General features: G+C 27.4%; 1 protein-coding gene across 2 annotated transcripts in view; it reads right to left on the bottom strand.

Annotated features, from left to right (window-relative positions):
- Nucleotides 1–7,956: 7,956 nt before the first annotated feature.
- The window catches only part of LOC142325939 (putative ATP-dependent RNA helicase DDX17), a 75,875-nt gene continuing 59,720 nt past the window's right edge, over nucleotides 7,957–24,111 (bottom strand). For both annotated transcript variants that reach the window (XM_075367895.1, XM_075367896.1), the window contains exon 13: nucleotides 7,957–11,995. Coding sequence is in view for 1 of the 2 variants with exons in the window: in XM_075367896.1 (XP_075224011.1) it covers nucleotides 11,943–11,995 (53 nt within the window). In the remaining variant the exon portion in view is untranslated. The remainder of the gene's footprint in view (nucleotides 11,996–24,111) is intronic.

Here is a 24,111-nt window from a genome sequence, read left to right as displayed (position 1 = left end):
GATACTTTTTTTGGTGATCTTAAATAACAAGATTATTCTAAAATGTAAAATTCATAATATTTGGGAAATATTGAATGTGGCAATAAACAAAGAAGCTATAATATAACATTGGAATTATTGTAACTATTACAATATATTGTCCTGAAAAATGAAATTCAATTTAAGACATTAGCAGTTTGAAATCACTATTACATAAAAAATAATCTCATGGCCCAGCATGCAGAATCTAGTCTCATTGCAGTCAATCTTATGTTTCCTGCATTAGCTTTGTTCAGAAATTATATTGCTCTACAACTGATATGCTCTAAAAAAACATATGCAGAATTTTACCTTTTGCAGAAATACTTGACTGTTAAATCAAGTTTTCTATTATTTAAAGAATGCCTCTTAGAAAGTGCTATAACTTTTTGAGGTATTCTTCAGATTTTAATTTTCTTATTTTCTAATTTTCTAGTAAGTTAGTACCAATGTTAACGTATTCTGTTTTAAAATGTAAGAAATGTTTTATTACCTCTACTGCAATGGATACAGCCTACTAAAATATCTATTTTAGTAGGCTGTATCCAGCCTATACACCTTTCCCTCCTATTTATCAACAGCATTAATATGTATAATTCTCAACATAGTTGAAAAGCAATAAATAAGTGAATGCAGAAAGTCTTGTTTTAATGCGTCCATAATAATCTTTACCAAATATTTCATTTGCATCATATATGATAATACCAAACATAACGGAATTTATAACACTTTTTAAAATAACAGTAGCACAGTAACGTACAAATAAATTTGTTCCTGGTCTAGACATTATGAAAAGAAAATACACAGCAGATCTATTTTTTTTTTATGCACAATCTTTTAAAACTTAATAAAATACAACAAAGATTTGTTTCCATGGAATAAAAAATGTACTTAAAAGTATATACATATTATTGAAATTTTTAATAAAATAATAATGAGACAGCATCATTATGAAACTAGAATTGTACTACTTTTTAGCATATTCCACTTTATTATTTGAATAAATAAAATGTCAATAGATATTTTTTGGTAATATTAGATAACTTAATAAAATGTCCACTAAAAACACTATAATCCAATGGTGCTTAATTTAACTTTCTATGTACAAGAAACAAATATATAATTAGTTTTTTCCATTTACCTTCTTTTTCACCCCTCTAGTGTTTTTTTTTTTTTTTTTTTTGGACAGATTTGGGCAATCAGCGTCCTTGCTTTGTGCCATCTTCTGATCACTACTGAAAAAACAACTAAACCACTTTCATATTACTTCCACTGACTAAACTAGAAAAGTTTCCATACACATGCAGAGTAAAAGAAAAACTACCTTCCACCAGCACACCAGAATCTGTACTGCAGGAGTGACAGTGCTCTCCCTTGTCGCTCAGCAGCCAAATACTACACTGCTGGAACTGTGAAGGTGAAGATTTTTGTATCTTTTTCTTAAACAGGGGGATGGCTACTGACATTAAGTTTAAGGATTATATATTGTACAAGTATAAAGAAAAAAGGATTCATTGTTATATGTTATTGATATCAAGTGGAAATAGGGAGTGCTGCAGTTCCACAGTGCCTATATGTGAGTTGCCACTGCCTGGGTCCCTTTTCACAATTAAGATTGGATGTATATAAAAATTGTTCCACAAATAGTTTTAAGATGGAAAATTTAAATTGTTTTCCATTTCAATTAATGACCTCAGTGGTGAAACAGCAGTACCTCAGCCTTTCATCAGGAAGATCTTTGAATCAAATTTTGGTCTGGTACAGCATTTTTCATATAATAAAAATTTCCTATTCCATATTGCCATGTACAGTTTCAAGCTTATGGAGAATTAAATCGCTGACCAAAAACCAGTATATGAAATATTATGACTTTCATATTACAATCTCATTCTCCTCAGTTATCTTGTATTCTCTCCTAATTGTATAATCTGTGTTCTCAATCTGTTCCTTCAAGCCTGAAGCCTGCTTCAATTCTTATATGTATATTATAATACATATTGTCTTGTCATGTTAAATGCAATTTTAAATAAAGTAATGCTATTTGGATACTGTTAAAAACTTTGGAAAATAAATTGGGAGGGAGGATATATTAACATAACCAGGAAGTCAGAAAAAACTTTAACCAGGTTGAGATCAACTAGTTTATTAAAACCTGTACAAATCATAGGTTCAGGCCTAGAACTTAAGTTTCAATAGTAGAAACGTTAAAATTAAATAAAAGAATAGACATTAATTAGAAATAGAACAGAAGTTAGAAAACAATGGATAACAATAAATATAGTAAAACTGAAGAATGAACACAGAATTATAAAAAACTATAAAGATCTGGAAGACAGAAAACTGAGCTACAGTAAGAATGAAATAATAGCAAGTGTAAAGTAGTATTAAATTAGCTAAATTATAGATGTAGTAAGGTAAGAAAAATATGACTATTTGAATAATAGTTGTAGAATGAATAAAAATAAGAGATCTTTCGGAAAATGAAGATAGAGGTATCAAAGGTGAGAGTGGAAAAACCTTTATTACAGAAAGAAGAAAAAACAAACTTAGAGCAGATGTATAGAAGAGTTGTACAGAAAAGAAAATTGTCAAAAATCATTAGAGTTGGTGAAAGTAATTAGTGATCTCAAAAAAAAAACTCCATACTGCAATCTGAATTTGAAAGAGTTGAACTTTGAGAAGCTGAAATTTATTGAAGAGTAAAGAAATTGATTTCATTCCATCTGAATTACTATGATGTGTGGAAGAAGTAGGACTCAAAATAACTTTTACACATTGCAAAACTGATTCTATAAAAAAAAACCCTCAGATTTTAAAATGAGTAATTGTTATCACATCAAAGAAAGTAGCAACAGTTAAATACAAAGATTGTCACATCATCAGTTTAACATGTAATTCATAAAAGATACTTTCTAGGACAATTAACAGATATTTAGTAGAAGGTATGTTAGATGATCAATTGAGTTTCAGAAATAGCATCCATTGATATAAGAGTGAAAATAATTAGAAGACATATAACAGGGTTAATAACAAATATTAAGTCTTTTCTATTTCTGAAGTTGTTTTAATCAGGTATGCAAATATTACATTAAGTCCAGTTCAGTTATAGAAAGACCAGTTGTTCAAGAGAGGTAAATCATGTTCTCAGACTTGATTTTAGAAGACTGGGCAATTCATTATTAAAATGAATAAAGCCACCAATATGACGTTCATAAACCTGAAGAAAACATTTAATGAAATGTTTAAAGTTTTATGAAAATTTGGACTTAAATGCAGGAAAGAATTACATATAATTTGTAAAATAATCAGGTAGCAGTTATAATAGTAAAAGATGATGAAAGCCAAGCTCTAATTCATAAAGATAATCTTGCTCCTGTTGATTTTTAAGCTGTATATAGAAGCAGCAATAGAGGAATTGTAGAAAATATTTAAGAGATAAATGAATAAAACTACCCAAGGAAAAAAATAAAAGTGTTAACATTTGCTGATGTTATTTGGCAGCACCTGAATGAAGACAAGTTAAAAGAAATTCTGAATGGCATTGATTTACTATTAAGACAGAAGTTCAATCTAAAATAAACAAGAGTAAAAGTAAGGTAACAAAACATGAAAAAAAGAAGTGTAATTAGTAATTAAATATAGGTGAACTAACAAAATGCATAAGAAATGGGGGAATTGTTTTATTAAGGCAAGTTTTCATATAAAAAAGGAACTGCTAGCATCAAATATAGATCTAATAAATAGAAAGAAATTCTTGAAAATAATTATGTGGCACGTAGGCTTTATGTAGTGAAACATGGACAAAAGGAATAGATAATAGGCCTTTATTTGTGGCGTTACAGAATATTTAAAATTAGATGGGTAGATTGGATTGATAAAATTCAAAATAGAGGTCTTAAGATAAGTAGAAAAGGAAAGAAATCTGTGATAAACTAGGGAGGCAAGTTAATACTAGGGTATACTTGCATCCTAGTTTGTCTAGACAAAATAGGATGTGAGTATATGTTAAAAAATCTAGGTTTAGTTAATTTGTTTTCATAGTGGGCAATAAGACCCCCTTGTGGGACACCTATATTTTATGATAAAATGATTGAATTCAAACTACTTTAACTTACAGAAGAACAAAAAAAAAAGTTAAAGCTTGAATATTCTACTTTTTTAAAGTACACTTCATCAAAATTTTTGATTTTCAATACGGGTTAGTGGGCGAAAAAGCTTGATAATCAATGGTTTAGAAGATAAGAATTCTAGAGGAAGACAGATTAGAATACATGAAACTGATAATTGAGGATGCAATAAATATGTTAAGATTAAAATTATTACAGAACAGAAAGGAATTAAAATAGCACCAAACCAGTCAAATGGCTGATGCTTAAAAAAAATATCATAACAGAATGAAGGGTACTTTTAGTCTGAATATGCTCAAAGCCTAAGTCTATAACAGTGCAGATATATTTGTCAACCTCTATAGCAGATAGATAACAATTTGAAATTAAATGACAGCAAAAAAAAAAAATAGTTGGAGTATGGAGTGTCAACGAAATTTAAATAGGAAATAAGCTTTACAATTTTTCACCTATCATAAACTATTAATTACTAAATAAACCATTTAAAAATAATTAAATTTACATAGATGAGGCCAGGAGATAGAGTATTAGATTAAACCACTATGTGCTAGCTACGTAGTGAAATATGGATAAAATAATAAAATTATTCAAAATAAAATATATAATAAAATTATGGATAAAATAAAATAAAAAAATGGATAAAAATAAAATAAAATTATGGATTGTAAAAATTTATTCATGAAGGGTAAGTGAAAAGGTCAAGAACTAACAGCTAGAATACAAACATTAGTGCAATATTAAAGTTTGAACAAATTTTAGATTTAGGCTACAGCAAATAAGTTAAAAAAAATCCATAGAATCTAATAATAAGGATAGAACAACTATAATAATATACATTGTAACATAAACTGTATCAGTTTCTTGCATAAAATGAGAAAAAAAAATTAAAGGCAATAAGTAATGATGGAGAAAAGAAAATATTTAGGGGAAACAAAAGATGCACTAGTTAGAAATAATTTTGGAGAAATAAAATACTTAAGGAGTATCTGAGATCCATATGTAGGAATATAAATTACCATCTCGTCACTGAAATCGTACAAACTCCAGAGTCAATTTTGTAGAAGATAGTCATTTGCTCTTCTAAATCTAGAACAGTCTGCTACCCTCATTACCTGCTAGTAGAAAGGATTGCAGTCTTAGGATACTTCTAACCTGATGACAGTTAAATTAGGAAAGACAATTACCAGTTTTTTAAATTTCAATGCTAGCCTAGAATCATATCAAAATACAAAATAAGTTGCTACTTTCTAAGTTAAAAGATTCACAGGGTTTTCAATTTTATTAACCCAACCTAATAATGTTTGTCATGTATCTGAACACTTATGATTTGCAACAAATGGAAAAATCTAATAACTTTTTTTAAAGTCTGGAAGCCTCCAAAAAGTGGAATAGACAAATTCAAGTAATTTTTTTCACTACAAGAACCTCAGTAGTCCGTACTCACTATAAGACTGGGTTATGCCCCAATCCGCACATCATTGCATTCCATTCATATATTTTATGTGCAAAAAATGTGATTTAATGAAAAAATTAAAGTGAATTACTCTGAAAACAAAAAAAATCCATTGGTTATTAATTTGAATGAGCGATACAAATTTAACAGCAAACAGCACAAACTTTTTTTTAATAAATTATTTTTTAAGGAAAATTGTTGTTATAAAACTATATATCTAATTTATATACAAAACTGAAATATCAAACAGTACATAAATCTAAACAAAATCGCAAACACAAAAAGAATTACAGAATGATAAAAAATAAAAATTGGAATAATTTCTATGAATTTCCCCATGATTAAATCAAACTTTCAAACATTTATTGAATTTACAATGAACTATATAAACATTAAGACATTTATAAAAGCTTGAATATTTGGTTAATGGATTTGTACACTGTAAATATTTATCAATAACTTATATATTTTTACATTATTATTGCTTGTAACAATATTATTCAATTACGGATTTCATTCTAGAAAATATTATAATACTTTTTAAATGAATTCTGCCAGCCATAAATGATTAATTCGTACTTTTCATTCATTTTTAAGACTAGAACTTACTTTAAAAGCTAAAAAAATTGCTCAATATATGTTTTGTATATTTTTAATTTATAATAAGTTACTTGTAATTATTACAAATTCTTTTATGTATATAAATGTAATGGTTAAAAATAAAATATTTTGAAATTGAATTTAAAAAAATTAAAAATATAAGTAATTATTCAGAGATTCTGAATTGTTATGTTAAATAAATAACATAATTTAGAAAAATGAAGGCAATAAGAAAAAGAAGACAACTTAAGATAGACAAGGGGATAGAAAGAGAGAAAGAAATTTTATTAAAGATAAAAGATAATTTAATTTATCTTAAACTTTTGATTAAACTTTTTCAACATTTTAAAAATAAATTAATATACAAAATTGAATAATAAATGAAAAAATCAGTACTATTACTAAAGTACTTTACGTACTACTACTTAAGATTTAAAAAAGTATAAACTTTAAAAATAGACTAAAATGTAAAATTTTGTAGAAAATAAAAACCTTAGACATGTAGTGTGCTGTACAACATTATTAAGCATTTACAGCAATAAACAAAGAATCCCCACAATTCACCTAATCCTACATTTGAACCAAAAGAGAACGAAACCTATCCCTGATATTGGATTAAAATGTTCATTGGTAACATGATTATGAACTGCAAAAGGAATTTTATTTAGATGCTCCAAAAGAAAAGGAAACGTGATGTGCAAATGCAGTGGTTTTTAAACAATCATGTGTAGATTAATACATACTAAATATTGATTATGTATGACAACATTTTAAGATAAAAATTGAAAATTAAAACCACCACTATTATAAACAAATGTTTTAATTAACTAAAAACAAATACAAAAATCTAATTACTTAAATATAATAATACTAACATAAATTAAGTTACAATGCATTTTTATACAACTTTAAGTAATTACAAAAAAAGAAATAAATAAAAATTAACTTAAATATATCCTATATCAGTTATGTTTTAATATCACAAATTTAATAGTTATTTTTATATGAACTATTAAACCACTTTACTATAATTCACTTTATTATTATTATTATTATAATATTCAATTATTTAAAATATAAATTTAGTAACTAGCCTGTCTTTTCTGCATTAGTGGTTGTGTGTTTATTTCACTTTACAGTAACAAATAATATGAATGAAGGTTGTTATTAAATAATATCCAATAACATCACTATTATTTATTCGATTCTGTATATAACAGATCTTACAGGCTTTCACTAACATTTCACGTTGATATAAGGTGGCAGTGTACTGTTTTAATTACTAATCCTTTTATTTAATATAAAATTATCAAGATATAGATATTTAAATTAAAAAATAATACAATATCATTTTAGACAATTTTTTATAGTTCTTTAAAAAAAATCTAAGGCTACCTCAACTTTTTAAACACATCAATTTATTCTTGGATAAATAAACTTCAGATAAACTGAAATTTACTAATCTCTATTAAAAGTTTTATGTTTTATCTGATTAACAATTAATTAAAAAAATTGTTTCATTCACTGCTTCTTTAAATTAACAAATAAATGTAAAAATAAAGCTTAAAAATGTTTTAATTAACTTAAAAAAAATTATTATATTCTGCTGTTAGAATAATATTAATTATATATATATGTACACATACATACAATAAACATCCTTCATTCATTGATTTTATATATACGATTCTCATTTTATATCTGCTTAATTTTTTTAAAGAAATTTACCTTTTTTCTAATTGAAAAGAGAATTTGGGATATTATTGCTAAGATTACTATCATTTTTGTTTACACATATGCAAATACTATGGCTTGACAACTACTTCTGTACATTGCACTCTTTTTAAAGGAAGGAAATTAAAAAATATCATTTAATTCTATTTTATAACTCTTCTCTTCTTAACTGTAATTGAAAATCAATTTTTCACATTAATACATAATATTTTCATTGAATTAGTCTTTATAGATTAATGCTTTATTTTGATCAAGCATTTCTCCTACCCAACTGATTTGGATCAATTTTTACTAAAATCCAAAATTATAAATGTCAAAAATAATCTACAAATTAAATCAAAACTAAAAATAATAGTTTTTTAAATGAATAGAAAACATTAAAAACATGTTCTTAGGCCTACTGCTTGTATATGCTTAAGTGTAAACAATACAGTTTAGTATAACAGTTAGTAGTCATCATCATTATAATTAGCTTCTTAATAATGAAAACAGTCAATTATTTAGTTAAAAACTATACAGGTTTTCTAAAATTTTACACTAATGAATTATATTAGTAACCCCCAACACACACAATGTATTAAGAAAAACATCAACCACATAATTTTTTTTATATGCTTAAAAATGTTTTCACAGTATTTAATTCTAACTCTCAGAAACATTTCTTGAAATAAAACAAATATAAATAATCCTTAAAATGATCAGTTGATTCATTAATACATTGACTGCTAATACAGACGTTTTTTGGTTTCTGTAGACTGGAATAAACTATAATAACTGAAATAATCATATGGTCATTTTAGTGCTAATGTTAGTTTCTCTAAGGTAAAAATACTGCAACAATAAAATTTATAATTTCTTTTAGCCATAAACAGCAGTATACAACTCACAAGTTTTATAGAATTTAATTTATAAATTAGCTTCTAAAAAATATTAGGAGATTCAGTAGAATTTTTTTACAACCAGATGTATCGTACCTAAGATATGCTTGGGTGGGATTTAAATCTGGAACCAAACACTAAACAAAAAGATGTTCCAAATAGACTGTACCCAATATGAATCAAATATAGCTGAATGACCATATCCAACTAGATATATCATGAACATTAACAGTCAGTGTGTTAATAAATAACCCATAACTTTTAATTATAAAACATACAATGAAATTATAAAAAAAAAATTTACATTATGAAACATTTATTTACTCACTTTATTAACAAAAGTTAATAAAAGATTTCTTCATTTTCATGTTTATAAATTTATTTTCATTTCCTGTTTAATTCAGATAAACTGCAAAAACAGTATTTTATTTAGAAATGATTCAGTTAAATCAGCTATTACTTCTAACATTATCTGTTAAGAAACAACAGGAACAAATCTTTAATTTTAGGATAAAAACTTTTATTAATTTTTCACATGATTTGAAAAGTTTCTTATTTCTCTTTCACTAAATAATTCTAGTAGATTGCATAAAATATTATCTATTTTGATGGTTTAATTAATTTCAAATAATAAAATTAATAAAAACCAGAAGTACAAACTTTAAAATCTACTATACATCTTTTGTAGCCTACTTATAATAAAATTTTTAAAATATCTTTATCAAACATTATACAGATATAAAATCTATGTTATCAGTATCAAATAAAAATACAGGAACCCCTTGGACACCAATAAATATGAACAATGAAATTTTTACTGTAAAGAACAATTTACAACAAAATGTTTACAGGCTACACTACAATATAAATATACTTGGCATTAAACTAAAATATTAATTCAATTTGATCTAATGAGATAAGTACAATGCTTTACATATATTTATATTTGCATACAATAAAATTTATACTTCTAGACAGTCTCTTAGCTGCGATCAAAACGGATTTTATTAATAAGACTTGTACAAAAAATTTAAATTGTTCAAATTTTTGAATTGTTAATTTTAATGTTCTTCAGTGATTATGTAATCTGTAAAACGATTGGAATAATCGTTTGGTGAATACCATTTACAATTTCTGTTTCAGAGGTTTATTATTCATTTAATTGTATAATGTATAACTCATACAGTTATGAAGTTCTTCATGGAAAGGAAGAAAAATAATGTTATTAATAAAAAATGTTTAAGAGTGGAATACTAATTTCACAAATAATTTATTAATTTACAAATAATTGAATTTGATCTTACATCATTTTACACTTTCTTATTGGCAAAATATAAAAATAAAATGTTCTAAATTTCACACTTATACTACTCTGTAGTTTGTGTGGGTTCTGTTAACGTACTGAATGATTTAACCTTTAACTTTTATATGTAAAGTTATTATAATCGTATGATATTATCTATTGTTATACTGCATAACTAAAATAAGACATTACAGAAGGTATGCCTACTTCATATCAATTTATTTTCATCATTTTATATTGCATTATTTGCATCCAAAAGTAAGGTTTGAAATTTCTGATTATGTGATTATATTAAGAGTGCTTGGACAAACAGTGGTTGCTTATGCATAAACTAATAATTCCAATTAAATGTCTCACGAATTACTCAAGTTAGAAACATAAGTCTTTTGAAAAAGGATTGATGAATTAATTTATTTTGAAAGTCACACTGAATAATCAATCTCTTTAACAAGAATGAGATTATTTGTTTTTAAATGTAGCTACATAAAGCAGCCATAAAGTTGTCAGCTAGTTCTTTTAAATATAAGGTTGTCTTACAGTAAAAATCTAAATGAGAAAAAATTTTTTTCCTGAGAATTATTATGAAAAACTTTCAATTGTGAAAATATAATTTTAATTTGATTTCTTATAAAATTGATGCATTAGAAACAATGGTAATATCTTGTTGATGCTGTTCAACTATGCAGTGGCAAAAAAAGTGCACAATTAACAATTACTGACCCCCAAACTAAACCTGATTTAATATTCTATACAGTTCTGTATATAAAATGTTTTTCCCCACCTGAATCTTTTTACATCTGAAATGACCATTTTTGAGAAATTTTGAAAAATATTATGGCATTTTACCTATCGGGTTAAAACTGCTGTTATACATGAAAAATGATATATAGTAAGTATGAAATTTTAATGTTTTTCAGGATATTTTGATAGATAGCCAAAGAATGTTAAAAGTGGGAAATAGTTATAAACAATAATATTCAGAGAGGTTTACTACATACAGGTATTATTTAAACAATTATATATGATTTCTTTTTACATACAATTTTCTTTCAATTTTATTTTTGCCATACTTAACTTAGGCTATTTATTAAATATTGCTATGTAAATTGGACATTGTAATAGAAAATTTACATGACAATAATTTTTCTTTATAAAACAAAAGAAGGACAATGTCTTAATAAAATTGTTTTTCTAGTTATTAAATGGAAAATATAGTAAAGGTCATTCAGGTCTTACAAAGGTTAAATAATTTAATATATTGGTTGTCACATAACATACATATTTTAAAATAAAATGCTTTGATTTTCCAAATGATAAACAAATTTAATGTTCAAAACAACCAATATACACATTTAACAAATTATTGTATTTTGTGCAGTTTATATTTTGTATTGTTTGCTTTAGAATACACAAATTACAACTCAGGCTTACCAATCACCTTGTACAATGAAGTAAACAGTAAATGATTTTAATTCGATTTCTGGTGTTTAGAACTCATATCTGTCAGGGAGGGATTCCTGTATAGTAAATGTATCAAGTTCAAGCTTCATCACCTGTGACAGAAATGTCACTTTTACTATGGTGTTTTTACATACAAAACTATTCTCACACCTGTATCACTTAATATTCAATGGTATTAATTAAAAACTGTTTTATTCATAGATATAAAACTAAAATAATTAAAGCATTTTAAAACTGATCTACAAGGGTAAATTGTACTTAAAATATTATTATACAGATTGTTTGTATTATTTCTTATTATTCTTCTATTTTTGTTTATAAATCTGTTTTTCAACTTCTAAATTCAAGAAAACTGATTGTGATAACCTTCATCGTTCCACTGCGCCTCCATTCCAATAGCTTTTTCCAACTATATAACCATCTAAAACAAAAATAAATAGAAAAAATGAACTTATGATAAAAGAAAAATATTATACAAAGAATATAATTTTAAGATATATACATTATAAGTTGCATACATTTTTGCATTATTTGAATAATAAATATTTTATTATGCATAAAAAAAGTAATTTGGTCTGGTATTTTGGGTTAAAAATCAAATTCTATAATAATCAAGAACATCATCAAATTTTGTAATAGTTTTTCTGCTACATCTTATTCCATAGGTAATTGATTAGCAATAATAAAACGCATTAACAATAGTTACAAGATTTACTTATTTTTTTGTAACTTCTGATTACAATTTAAAAGCAATTTTTTTTATACAGGTGTATTGCAAAGTTCTCCCGGGACTTTCATAACCTATTTAATACTTGAAAATAAAGGAAAAAGTTCATATAAATGTATGTTCCAAAATGCTTCATTTGTGAGTTGCAGCTCTTGAAAGATTTCACTTGAATTTCTGCTACCCTGTGAAATGAGGTTGTACTGAAATCTTTAGAATGCTAATTTTAACAAAATTAGATATTTCTTATCATTTTTGTATAGGTTTTAGAATAGGTCCCAGATCAGTACCTGGAGTAGTTTTTGAGGAATCTGGGGTGAAAACCAATAAATTGAGGTAAAAAACCCTGTTTTTTTTTAATGTTTGACATACGATAACACTATCCACGTAAACTCTTTAAGCATAACTTGCAAAGAATTTAATTCTGAACAAAATGGTGCAAAATAAGTTGAATTAAAACAAAGAAAAGTTAGAAAAATTCAAATTTTATTTAGAAACGGTACATTACTACATTTCCCAGGATAAATCATGCCCGAAAAATTATCGCTCTATTTCCTTGACCAGTACCCTGTGCAAGGTATGGAACAAAGGATAAACCATTGTCTTGTGTGGTACCTTGAGAGAAACTCCCCGACTGCTTCAGAACAATTCGGTTTCCACCACGGCAGATCGTCTATTGATCACGTGGTTGCCCTGGAAGCTGCTATTCAAAATACCTTTTTTCTTCGTCAATGCCTGGTTGCTGTATTTTGATTTGCAAAAGGTGTACGACACAGGATGGAGGAGATGAATCCTAAATACAGTTTATTAATGGGGTGTACGAGGTAATCTCGCGTTTGTCAGGGTATCCTCTGTAGCCTAACCAAGTTAGAGTTGGAATGATGGTATCTGAAAGTTTCATAGTGGAAAATGGAGTACTTCAAGGAAGTTTCCTTAGTTTGCCAAAGCCATAAATAGTATAACAAACGGGGTGTGAAAACCTATTTGTCATTCAATTGTAGATGATTTTTCTATTTACGTAGCATGTAGAACGTTAACTACAGGTAAGAGGTTGCTTCAAAACACAATAAACTGCTTACAATTGTGGTGTAAATCTACTGGTTTCATGTTTTCCCTGAAAAAAACCAAGAACATTTGCTTTTCCCAGTTGGGATTCATGTTGATCCTCAACTATATTTACATGATTAACCAGTTGAAGCATGCATGCAGGTCGGATTTCTAGGTGTGTTTTGACAGAGTAACATATTTATAGGAGCTGATGATATCTAAAAAGGTTAGACATGCTGAGAATTCTATCTAATACCTGTTGGGGAACCGATCGTGTATGTTGTGCTTAGACTATGGCTGTATAGCTTATTTGTTGGTACAGGCCACTGTGCTGAAGATGCTTGATGCAGTCCATCATTCACTCATCTGTCTTGCCATGGGTGCATTTTGCTCAAGTCCTGGTAAGTCTGCTGGTAGACAGTGGTGAACCATCTCCTTGGAGAGCAGATTATATGCTCCTATGTGGCTCGGATTTAAGGCGCAACCAACTCATCCAACCTTTGATACAGTATTCCACAACCAGCATGTTAATTAGTGCGACTTTTCACAATCTTCAGGAAACTAGCTTGCTAACTAGTATTCGTTCCAGCTATGAATGATCAGTCCAACATGATGCTGTTACCGATGAAATTATTATCGGTGCAGTCCAGGTGTCAGTGTACGATGCTGGGATCATTTATATTACCTGGCTGCTTAAATTCTGAGTTCTGCTTGCACTTTATTCAAGAACTGCTACAGACAGCTGCTTAAATACATTCCTCTAGCGCTGGAACACAAAGCATGATGCCATGCCTCCTCACTTCACTGTGCTGTTTCCATTCACTTAAATCATAATTTCCCTGAGAAATGGATTGGTCATGGAGGTCCACATTCCTGGACATGAAGATTGCCTGATTTTAACACCTTTAGATTTTTATGTATGGGGATGGATGAAATATTGTATACAAAAGAAAAATACATTCTTGTGAGGAATTAACTGTCCATATTATGGATGTTTAACAAGGACAGCGGTGAAGAATTAAGAGAAACAAAAACAGTATAGAAGCGTGTAATAAATGTAATAAGTGTAAGAAATGAGTTGAAAATGGCAGGCTATCTTTGAACATTTATTATAAACTGGTACATATAATGCAATTTGGTCTAGTGTACTGTTTCTAAATAAAATTCAAATTTTTTAAATTTTACTTTGTTTATTGAACAAGATGGTTTTTACGCGAATTTATTAGTTTTCACCCCAGATTTCTCAAAAACTACTTGTGATGTCCTAAAAATTTCAGTATAACCTCATTTCACTGGGGTAACTGAAATCAGAGTGAAATATTTCACTGTCTGTTACGAACTAAGGATTTTATGACATATTTTTAAAAGGATTTTTTCCACTATTTTCATTAGTAGAATAGATTATTAAAGTCCTGGGAGTACTATTCATGATACACCTGTAAATAAAGAATCTGTATCAAAAACAAATAAAAGTACTGTTACTTAGAAATAAAATTCAGTCAAAAGCAACTAAAACTTGAATTAAATTAAAACCAAAATTTGCATTAACAATAAAAACTATAAAAAAATAAAAAGATTTTCTCAAACTGCAATTACTAAAAATCATGCGCAATTAAGCAAATACTGCACAAGTACATAAGACAATACAACATAAAAGTAAAACATTAATAAAACTGAACTATATTTGTGTTTTTTTTTTACAGTAAATACAGATATATAATTTAATTTTCCAGTAGAGTTAAATGAACAATCTTTTTCTACAAAACAATAAACCGCAAACAGTTTTTTCATTCGCAATAATTCAAAAATTATTTTTGAAATTTACGAATTCCTTTTTGCCATGGAATTAAGAAAGTACTGATATTCCTAGATGAAATGCAACAAATTTATTAATTTAATTTCTGATGTGAGACAGCACTGCAATTTGAATTAACTTTTTGTAATGAAATTAGGTAAAAACTGTTAAAATATTTATTTAATTTGACCTCTTTTTTGTTGTATAATTATTATAGTATATCTATTAATTTTGCAACTTTTTCTAAAAATTTACCTTTGATTCTGTAAAACTAATCCTTAAATACAAAGCACTCTGAGAGGCATTTAAAACAGTAGTTTTTCTAAAATTCCGAGTAAATCTTTGAGCTATTATAAAGGAAAGAGCTTAATTTTCAATGTAATATATATTTTCTAATTTTTAGAAGTTAGTCTAAAAGGTATTTATTATTAATTTTGGTGTCATGAAGTAAATTCAAAAAATATATTAATTTTTTGTTTTTCTGATGACAAATTTAACTGGAGCTTCTAACTACTGGATTTTCAAAAAAATTAACCTTGTTTCTTTAGAAATATTAATAATTTCTTCAATAAAAGTACTTTTAAAGCACAATCAATTCTGTAAAAAAATTTAAACTTTCACACATCTGATAAAAATGAAGCATATTTCTCTACTTTATATCCACGCAATTTAGTGCACAAATATTGCAATGAGCATGGGCAAGTTTAACATCATCTGAATCTTGTTTCTTAATGGTAGTTGCTTGAAGTTTTTTAAAATTAACTGGTTTACTATTTTCTACGCTAATCCTAAATTAATTTTTTCAAGTGGTTACAGCACTGGATAATAAATTGTGCAATATCATAATAAGGGAGTAAGAAACTTTCAACAACAAATATAATAAAAAAAGTATGCACACTTAAAAAAAATAAAAAGAAATTGCATTTTTCTCAAAAGTAAAGAATTGGGAAGGTTTTTTAAATTTTTACAACTATAAGAATCTGATAACTTTTTAGTCCATTATACGAATGCGAGAAACATTAAACCAGCTGAAATTTACTGTGATATGAAGTTTAGAGAGAAAATGTAATGAATGATTCAGTAGTATGCAAATGGATACAAGTTTTAAATGAAAGATGCAAAACATGCCTAAGATGAACAGAATCTTTAGTGGTACATGATTTGCTGCTACATTAAAGATTTGATAGTGAGAAAGATTATTCACTGCAATGCCACTTTCTCTGCTTTTTCTAGAAATTTCACTTTCACTTCATGAATGCTGGATATCAAAATTCTTATGGAACAATATAAAAGAAACAGTAAGGCGGTGCGCGCTGGCCTTTTTGACACAATTCAGGGAGCAACTCAAAAGACTTCTTGAGTCAAAACAACAGTCCATGGAGTGTAGGAACACTTTATCACCAAAGAAGTTGAAATTTCAACAGATATTTTCCATTTGGAAAATTGTGTACAATCTTTTGAGTAAGAAAACTAGTTTTGGTAGGTAATTATTGCCTCAAGACCCCACAGTCAATACAGAAATAAACTATAAAATGTTTAAGAGATTGCCTAAATAATCCTGAATAAAAGATGCAACTAGCTTACTAATACGCACCTCAACAATAGTAGAAATATATAAAAAAAGTTCACATAGCAACTATGAATATATACTTCAAACAGAAATACAAATGTTTTCTAAGTTTTTAATTTTATTTTTTTTTTTAATAGCCTATTGCAGTGGTTCCCAAACTTTTCCAAGTTGCAATGCTCTTTTTCAATTAAAATTTTTCCATGGCGCCTTACCCTAGGTAAAAGTATGACTACTCATAAGAGATAAAAATAAATAAAACTGGTGTATCTTTATTAAAATTAAATTAATATTAACAGTAAATTAAATGTCTTGGTTCAATTAATTATGAAGCTTTTACAATATTTTGCAGCACCTCTGTGAAGAGGTCGCCATGACCTCTTCTGGCGCCTGGGCGCCATGCCCAGGCGCACAGTTTGGGAATCACTGGCCTATTGGAACTTACTTTCTAGGTATCTCTTAATCTCAGATCTGTTTATTATTTAAAAGAAAATGTAATGCTTTCTTTCATAGATTTAATTATGTTTTAGTCATTAAAATTAAGTTTATTTACAGGTAATACAAAAACTATTATGTTACATAATTTTATATGTTAAAAATAATACTACTTTGAATCTTCAAGAAGCGTGTTCATTTAACCAATACTGAAATGATAAATCAATGTATGCACTAAGTTTATGTATTACATAAATTATATACAACAATACTAGACTAAATTGAATAAAGTAAGTATTTACAATGATTAAAATTTTTATGTTATTAAATTACACGTAATACAAACATGACACTAAATGATTTTTAAAACAGTTCTAAAAATTTATAATTTTTTTTTAATATTCAACAAAGATTATAATAAACATTCAAATAATAATAATAAAGAAAATACTGCTCAAGTGAATATGTCTGTCTAATAGCAATCAAATTAAAGAGAAAAAAACAATGTTACATCAATAATTCATTACAATAATTGGTAATTTTTGTAGCTTGGAAATACTATACAGTAGGCTTATATGGCTAAAAACTTAACTAGTCTTTGAAAAAAAAAAAATCTAAGTGGTATATTAAACAGCCTTTTTCCTAAAGTCCCTGTGTTTCACTGGTATAGTTTACTATATAAGAACTCATTCCAACAAAATAAATTTATTAGTCACAACTTTGCCAGAAGAAAATAAATAGATTTCATAGTTACAAAGTATTTACAGTAACAAATACTTATGAAAATTTGTTATTGTAATGTTCAATAAGTCTTTCTACCACCACCAGAAGATATAGTTCATTTGTCTAATGAATCTCTTGGAAAAAAACTCACAATTTTTTTACTTGAACAACCACTTTCCCTCTCAAGCATTAGAGAATTACAGTACAAAGTATGTTTGTATCATAATAAATTTCATGGAAATTCATTTGACATAAACTCTTAAATAAGACAAATTTGGAAATAAATAGAAATTCCAAATGCGGTTACTAGAGTACTTTCATCATCTTTGCATTTCATACTGAACTCCTTTTTATATTAGCTTCCAATCAGATGTCATTACAGAAGCAATTTTTCTACATTTTAGATGTTAAAGAAACAAATGTAGACTCATAAGTAAATTACAGATGATTATTGTGAAAATTTTTTATGAGTATTCATTGATAGGAAAATGGGTAAAACTGTTTAATAAAGGCTTACAAATGTCATTGATAAGTCATGGATTGGGGACAATCTATTTTTAATAATTTGGTGCATTTAAAAAAAAATTCATGAGAACAGATGATTTATGATTTTTTCACAATCTTGTGACTCTACAAATTTAAATAACTGAATGACACTGTGACAGACCAACTAAAATATCAGAAGTTGTAAAATCACACTGGCACCCAGTATGAGCAATACATTACCTGGTGCTATCATTTTATGGACATGATAAGGAGAGACTGGTTTTCAGTTATGAAAAATGGCAATACTGGTGGAAAATATGTTGCAAAGTAGTTTATGATATTAACTTTCACATTAAATAATTAGTTTTTAATAGGATGATGTTATTTACTTTCTGAATGTGCCTTGTAACAGGTAAATATAAAAGTGTCACTCACATTTTTAAAACTGTTTATATAAAACATAATCAGATTTATATAGAAAATATGCATATTATATAAATAAAAATAAAATTGAACTAACCCTTCAGTCAGGTTTGGCAATATGCCTAACTCATGTCATCATAGGTAACAATGAAAACCAATAGATAACATTAAACAACTTTTAAAACGAATTCATGGAAGAATGAAACCTTGAGTTCCACGTTAATTAATTTTAAATTATTAGATTCAATGTCAATTCAGCCAACTAACTAACTTCTAAAATTAAATGCTATTAAAATCAAATATAATCCTTGAACCCAAATGAAAGTCTGGGGCATAATTTTGAATAAATTCCAATCAAATGAATTAATACCTTGTCAAAATGTGTTCTACCTTTTAATTAATTATAAAATTGGAATATATCAATGATGTTAGAAAACTTTGATTTCACAATCTGCTTAATTTTCTGATAAAATAAACTTTTCCTATTAGAAAATGCTGCTATATTTTCATTATGACTAGATATATTGATTCTTTTAATAATGTACCATTAAATGGTAGAAAGTGACAGAATAAATGGCCTTTCACATCAGAAACTAAACAGTGAGATTATTGTAAAAGATAAGGGGGTTACCAAGAAAAAATGTAATAAGATCTACTGTAGTCCAATTTTTTATCATAAATAAAAAGTGAAGTTCATTGATAAGAGCTATTAAAAATCCACATTAACTACAAGTAACTGCTTCTGAATTTGGCTTCTGTAGCTCTTATAAAGCTTTAAGAACAGCGATTCTGATTCCACTATTGCAATATGCAATTACAGGATTCTCAGCTTTTCCCATATCTTGAAACATTTGTAGTGTTATTTTGAAATACATGCCCTATTTGAGCCCAATAATTTTTTAATTTAGTCAAGTTTAATGCACTTCTGGTCAAAGATGTATGAATTTAAAACATTTGAAAGCAGTATGACAGCAGTCATTGAAGATCATTATTGACCTAGCCAATAGTACTAGATTGACATATGTAAGAAAGATAAATAAGCTTTTCTATTTATTGTTCTCTCCTTGATCTGTTTTGTTGACCCTTGCTAATAAAATATTTACTATCAAACAATGCAAAGCTGAAATACATACAGAAAAATGTAGTGTGCAAAATTACAATAAAAAGTAAATATGCTTCTATGAAAGTATATCTGGAAGTACTTATTTTTCTAGGCAAGAAATTTTTGGAGTAGATTTTTGTCCCCCCCCCCCCCCCTAAAAGGAAAAAGAGTTTCTATAAAGATATGTCTGAAAGCAACGCTTTGTTATTTTGCCTATCTTTTGCATTTTTTATTAGAAAATACAAAATCATATTCACACCATTTCATATCTCAAGAATGGATAGATATTTTAATCAAATTTGATATACATATTAAAACAAAATTTTACAAAAAAATTATCCAATTTCAAAATTGTATGTTAATTTTTAAGCAATTAATATCAATTTATATCTGGTAATTTGTTAATATCTTAATTCTAAGAATTATATTGTGATCAGAATGACAACTCATTCAGACACATTACAGATTTGTAGAAGCTATTTAAATTTAAAAAAATACATGTTTAAAATATTAAAATTAAATTTTATTATAGTGAGTAGACATTGAAATTCGAAACTGAAAAAAGAAACATAAAGAGCTACTACTTTCTGTTCATTCCAATAAGAAACTAAGTCGTAATGAAATCCAAGTGACAAAAATTTTACTCTTCAACAATGACCCATTTTTGTTTGTTAATAAATGATTCTGACGAGCAAAAATTGCACTAATGGTAACCGATCATTAAATCATATAACCTGATTTATGAAAAGGCAGAGAGAACATTTGTTCGAGTAATTATAAATAAAATATTAATATTGTAAATATAAAATGTTAAAAGAAATGGTTGATACAACATCAACACTTGTCGTAATTTTTAAAGAAACTGGCTAAACAGCACTTTAAAGTGAAGTTCTTTTTAATTTCTTTGAAACTAAATTTAATTTAATTTATTAAAACATTTGTTTGTTTGTTAGTTGTGGAGGTGAATAATGGAAAACTATTTTATTACACTGAATTATCTTTCTGTTTGGAATTTGAAAATTATTAAAAAATAAATAATTTTATAAATGAACTTCTTTTTAAATTTTCAGTAAACCTTAAAAAAAAATGCTTTTTGAAGGTATTAATTTATAAATGTAGCTACCAAGGTATTGAAAAATTTCCATTTGCAGAATGCTGACTTAAACGAATTAATTGTGAAGAATTTTTATTATAGTAGATTTTAATAATTTCTATAATCTTTGAAACTAAAAAAAAAACGATCTGCTATCAAATTTTTAATATATATCTCATTTTTTCCTATTTAGCATTTGTTTTCAAGAAAATACAGAATGTTTGTTCAACATTACACTTCAGCTATAATTGTTTATATACCATTTAACAGAGTATATACATTAAAAATATTGGCTGTCAAGACACCACGATTGAGCACACAAATAGCTGTGGAGGCAAAACATTTAGTAAAAGATTTATGATACTCTCAAGGCAGTTAACAGACTCCTCTCAAGATTTTTAATAAAATGCTTAAGTAATATTGTTTAGTTTATAAGTTCCAAATTCATTTTATACTGTCAAGATCTCTTAAAGTTTGGGAATTATGTGTAGTGATCCATTTTTTTTTGCTTTCAGAAGGTGAAACACCAGTTAACATTTATTGTTGTATGACCAAATAATATGAACCACAGAAATTTTTACATGTGGGTAAAAAAGAATGGTTGGACTTCAGTGATTGATGAGCTTCAATCTGGAAGTACAACTGAAACTTCAATTACAGCACTTGAAACTTGCACAACTTTCTCATCCAAGAAGACCATCAGATTATAGTTGAAGAATTACAAATAAGTGTTTGTGCAGTTAAAAACATTATCACAGACAAGCTCGTATCGTAAAATAAGTCCAAGATAGATTTCAAGAATGTCAACAGATCACCATTAAGAAGACAAGACTTTGCATGTGCATAGAGCTGAAACAGTGTCAGCAAGAATGTGAGATTTTTTCACAGTATTCTAACCTGAAATGAGCTTCAATCTGGAAGTACAACTGAAACTTCAATTACAGCACTTGAAACTTGCACAACTTTCTCATCCAAGAAGACCATCAGATTATAGTTGAAGAATTACAAATAAGTGTTTGTGCAGTTAAAAACATTATCACAGACAAGCTCGTATCGTAAAATAAGTCCAAGATAGATTTCAAGAATGTCAACAGATCACCATTAAGAAGACAAGACTTTGCATGTGCATAGAGCTGAAACAGTGTCAGCAAGAATGTGAGATTTTTTCACAGTATTCTAACCTGAAATGAGACACTGATTCAAAAAGGCAGAGTATGGAGAGGAAGCACATGAGTTCACCGTCATAAGTAAATTCTGAACCCAACCATCAACAGTAAAAATCATGATAACAATCTTTTAGGATGCAAAAGGCCTGGTTTTGTCAATTTTAGATCAGTGAACAATAAACAGTGCATACTACAGTGACATGCTTATCAACAAAGTGAAGCTAGCAGTGTTGAAAAAATGCCATGGATCTCAGCGCAAAGGAATCTTTTGTTTTATAACAATTAGCCTAACACAGCTCATGTAACTCAAGAAGCCACTGAAAAATTGTATCAGGAAGTAGTACTTCATCCTCATATAGTCGACTTGGCCTTATTAAATTTTCACTTGTTTGATCTATGAAGAAAGTGCTACATGGTAAGAAGTGATAATGATGATGTCCAAGAAAATTTGCTAAACTGGCTCCAATATAAAGACAATGATATTTGTGCAGCAGGCATAAATAACCTGATTTATAGATGGGGCAAGTGTATTAATAATGCTGGATATTATATTAAAAAAAAATGTCATACTAATGATTAAATAAACTATTTTAGCTGCAGAGCCATTTGTGTATTTAATTACGAATGATTCTTATAGTTATGATTCTGGTATGAGTTTACTATTAGGAGGCAAATAAGATTATTACTATCACCATTAAATTAATTTATTTGTTTTTTAATGATTAGACACAGAATCACAAATATTCAAAATACCACATAAGAAAGTAGTGCGGTTTTTGTTTCATATAGGCATTATATTCTAGATAAAATACATGTAATACCATTTTGATAATTATTTCAAAAATAAGTTATCTCTTATGAAATGTTTTTTTCTACAAAGGCATAAAAATTTCAAGGAAATTTTGAATTAGTTGAAATTATTTTTTATTAAAATAATCCATGTCTGAAAAAGAAGACTAGCTTCACTTAGATGATAAAACATTTACAATTCATAATTCTAAAACAAGATAGGATATAAGGAAATTAAGACACTCAAGTCTCTTAGCAACTAATGTGAAACAGACTGATCTTCTATATTTTTGTTTTTATTATTGTTGTAACTGGTTAAACCTCTTAATTTTATTTTTGCTTATTTTAAATTTGAAAAGCTTATTTTGTAAACAGATGTTAAAAAGCTTGTTTTTATTAGTAATTTTAAGACGATAAATACTGATATGAAGTGAAAAGACTGTTGATAGTCTCCTGACTATCAACTGGATATAAGGGATCTATACTTCTGACAACAACCTAGTCCTAAGAAATAAAATTATGATAATTAAACCCAACCGTAGAGGCAGCAAGAAGTGACTATTTAAGTAAGGATGAACTAGGGAGAGCAGTTAAGGAAATAAAAAGCAGTAAGGTACTGAGAAGATGAATTAAGTGTAGAGATGATTACACTGGCTGGCTCTATGAAAGCTATCTGTGTACATAACAAGATCTGTTCAAAAAACAATAACTTACTAAAGGACACAAAGGGAAAATAAAACAGAAAACAAAAACATAATAGTTGTACAAGAAGAATTATTCTGCTAAGTGAATGAGACAATATATATAAAAAAATTGAGAAAAGTATGTGGAAGTGTTGGCAGATATGTGGTTGAATAGACAGGTCTTTTAAACATGGTTTGATTTTCACAAACTGATAGTACAGATATCATGAGAATTCAGAAAAAATTGATTGTAATATTTTTACAGATTAAGAAAAGGAATATGAAAATAAAGATAAGGAAAAAACTTGGGAGACTAAATTTACTGTAACTGATCAACAAAATAAGTTAAACGTTAGCAGTAAACTGTAAAAAGTGACTAAGGAAAGACCAAATCATATCATTTAAAACAAGTTGAGTTATAGCTCTAGTGCTGTGTAGACGTGCTGTCAGTTGCTCTGCTGTTTTTGTGGTTTTGATTGGGTTTTTTTATATTATTTTGGATAT

Source organism: Lycorma delicatula, chromosome 6, assembly GCF_047948215.1.
Source record: "Lycorma delicatula isolate Av1 chromosome 6, ASM4794821v1, whole genome shotgun sequence".
NCBI lineage: Eukaryota > Metazoa > Arthropoda > Insecta > Hemiptera > Fulgoridae > Lycorma > Lycorma delicatula.
This window is presented reverse-complemented; position numbering and strand designations above follow the sequence as displayed.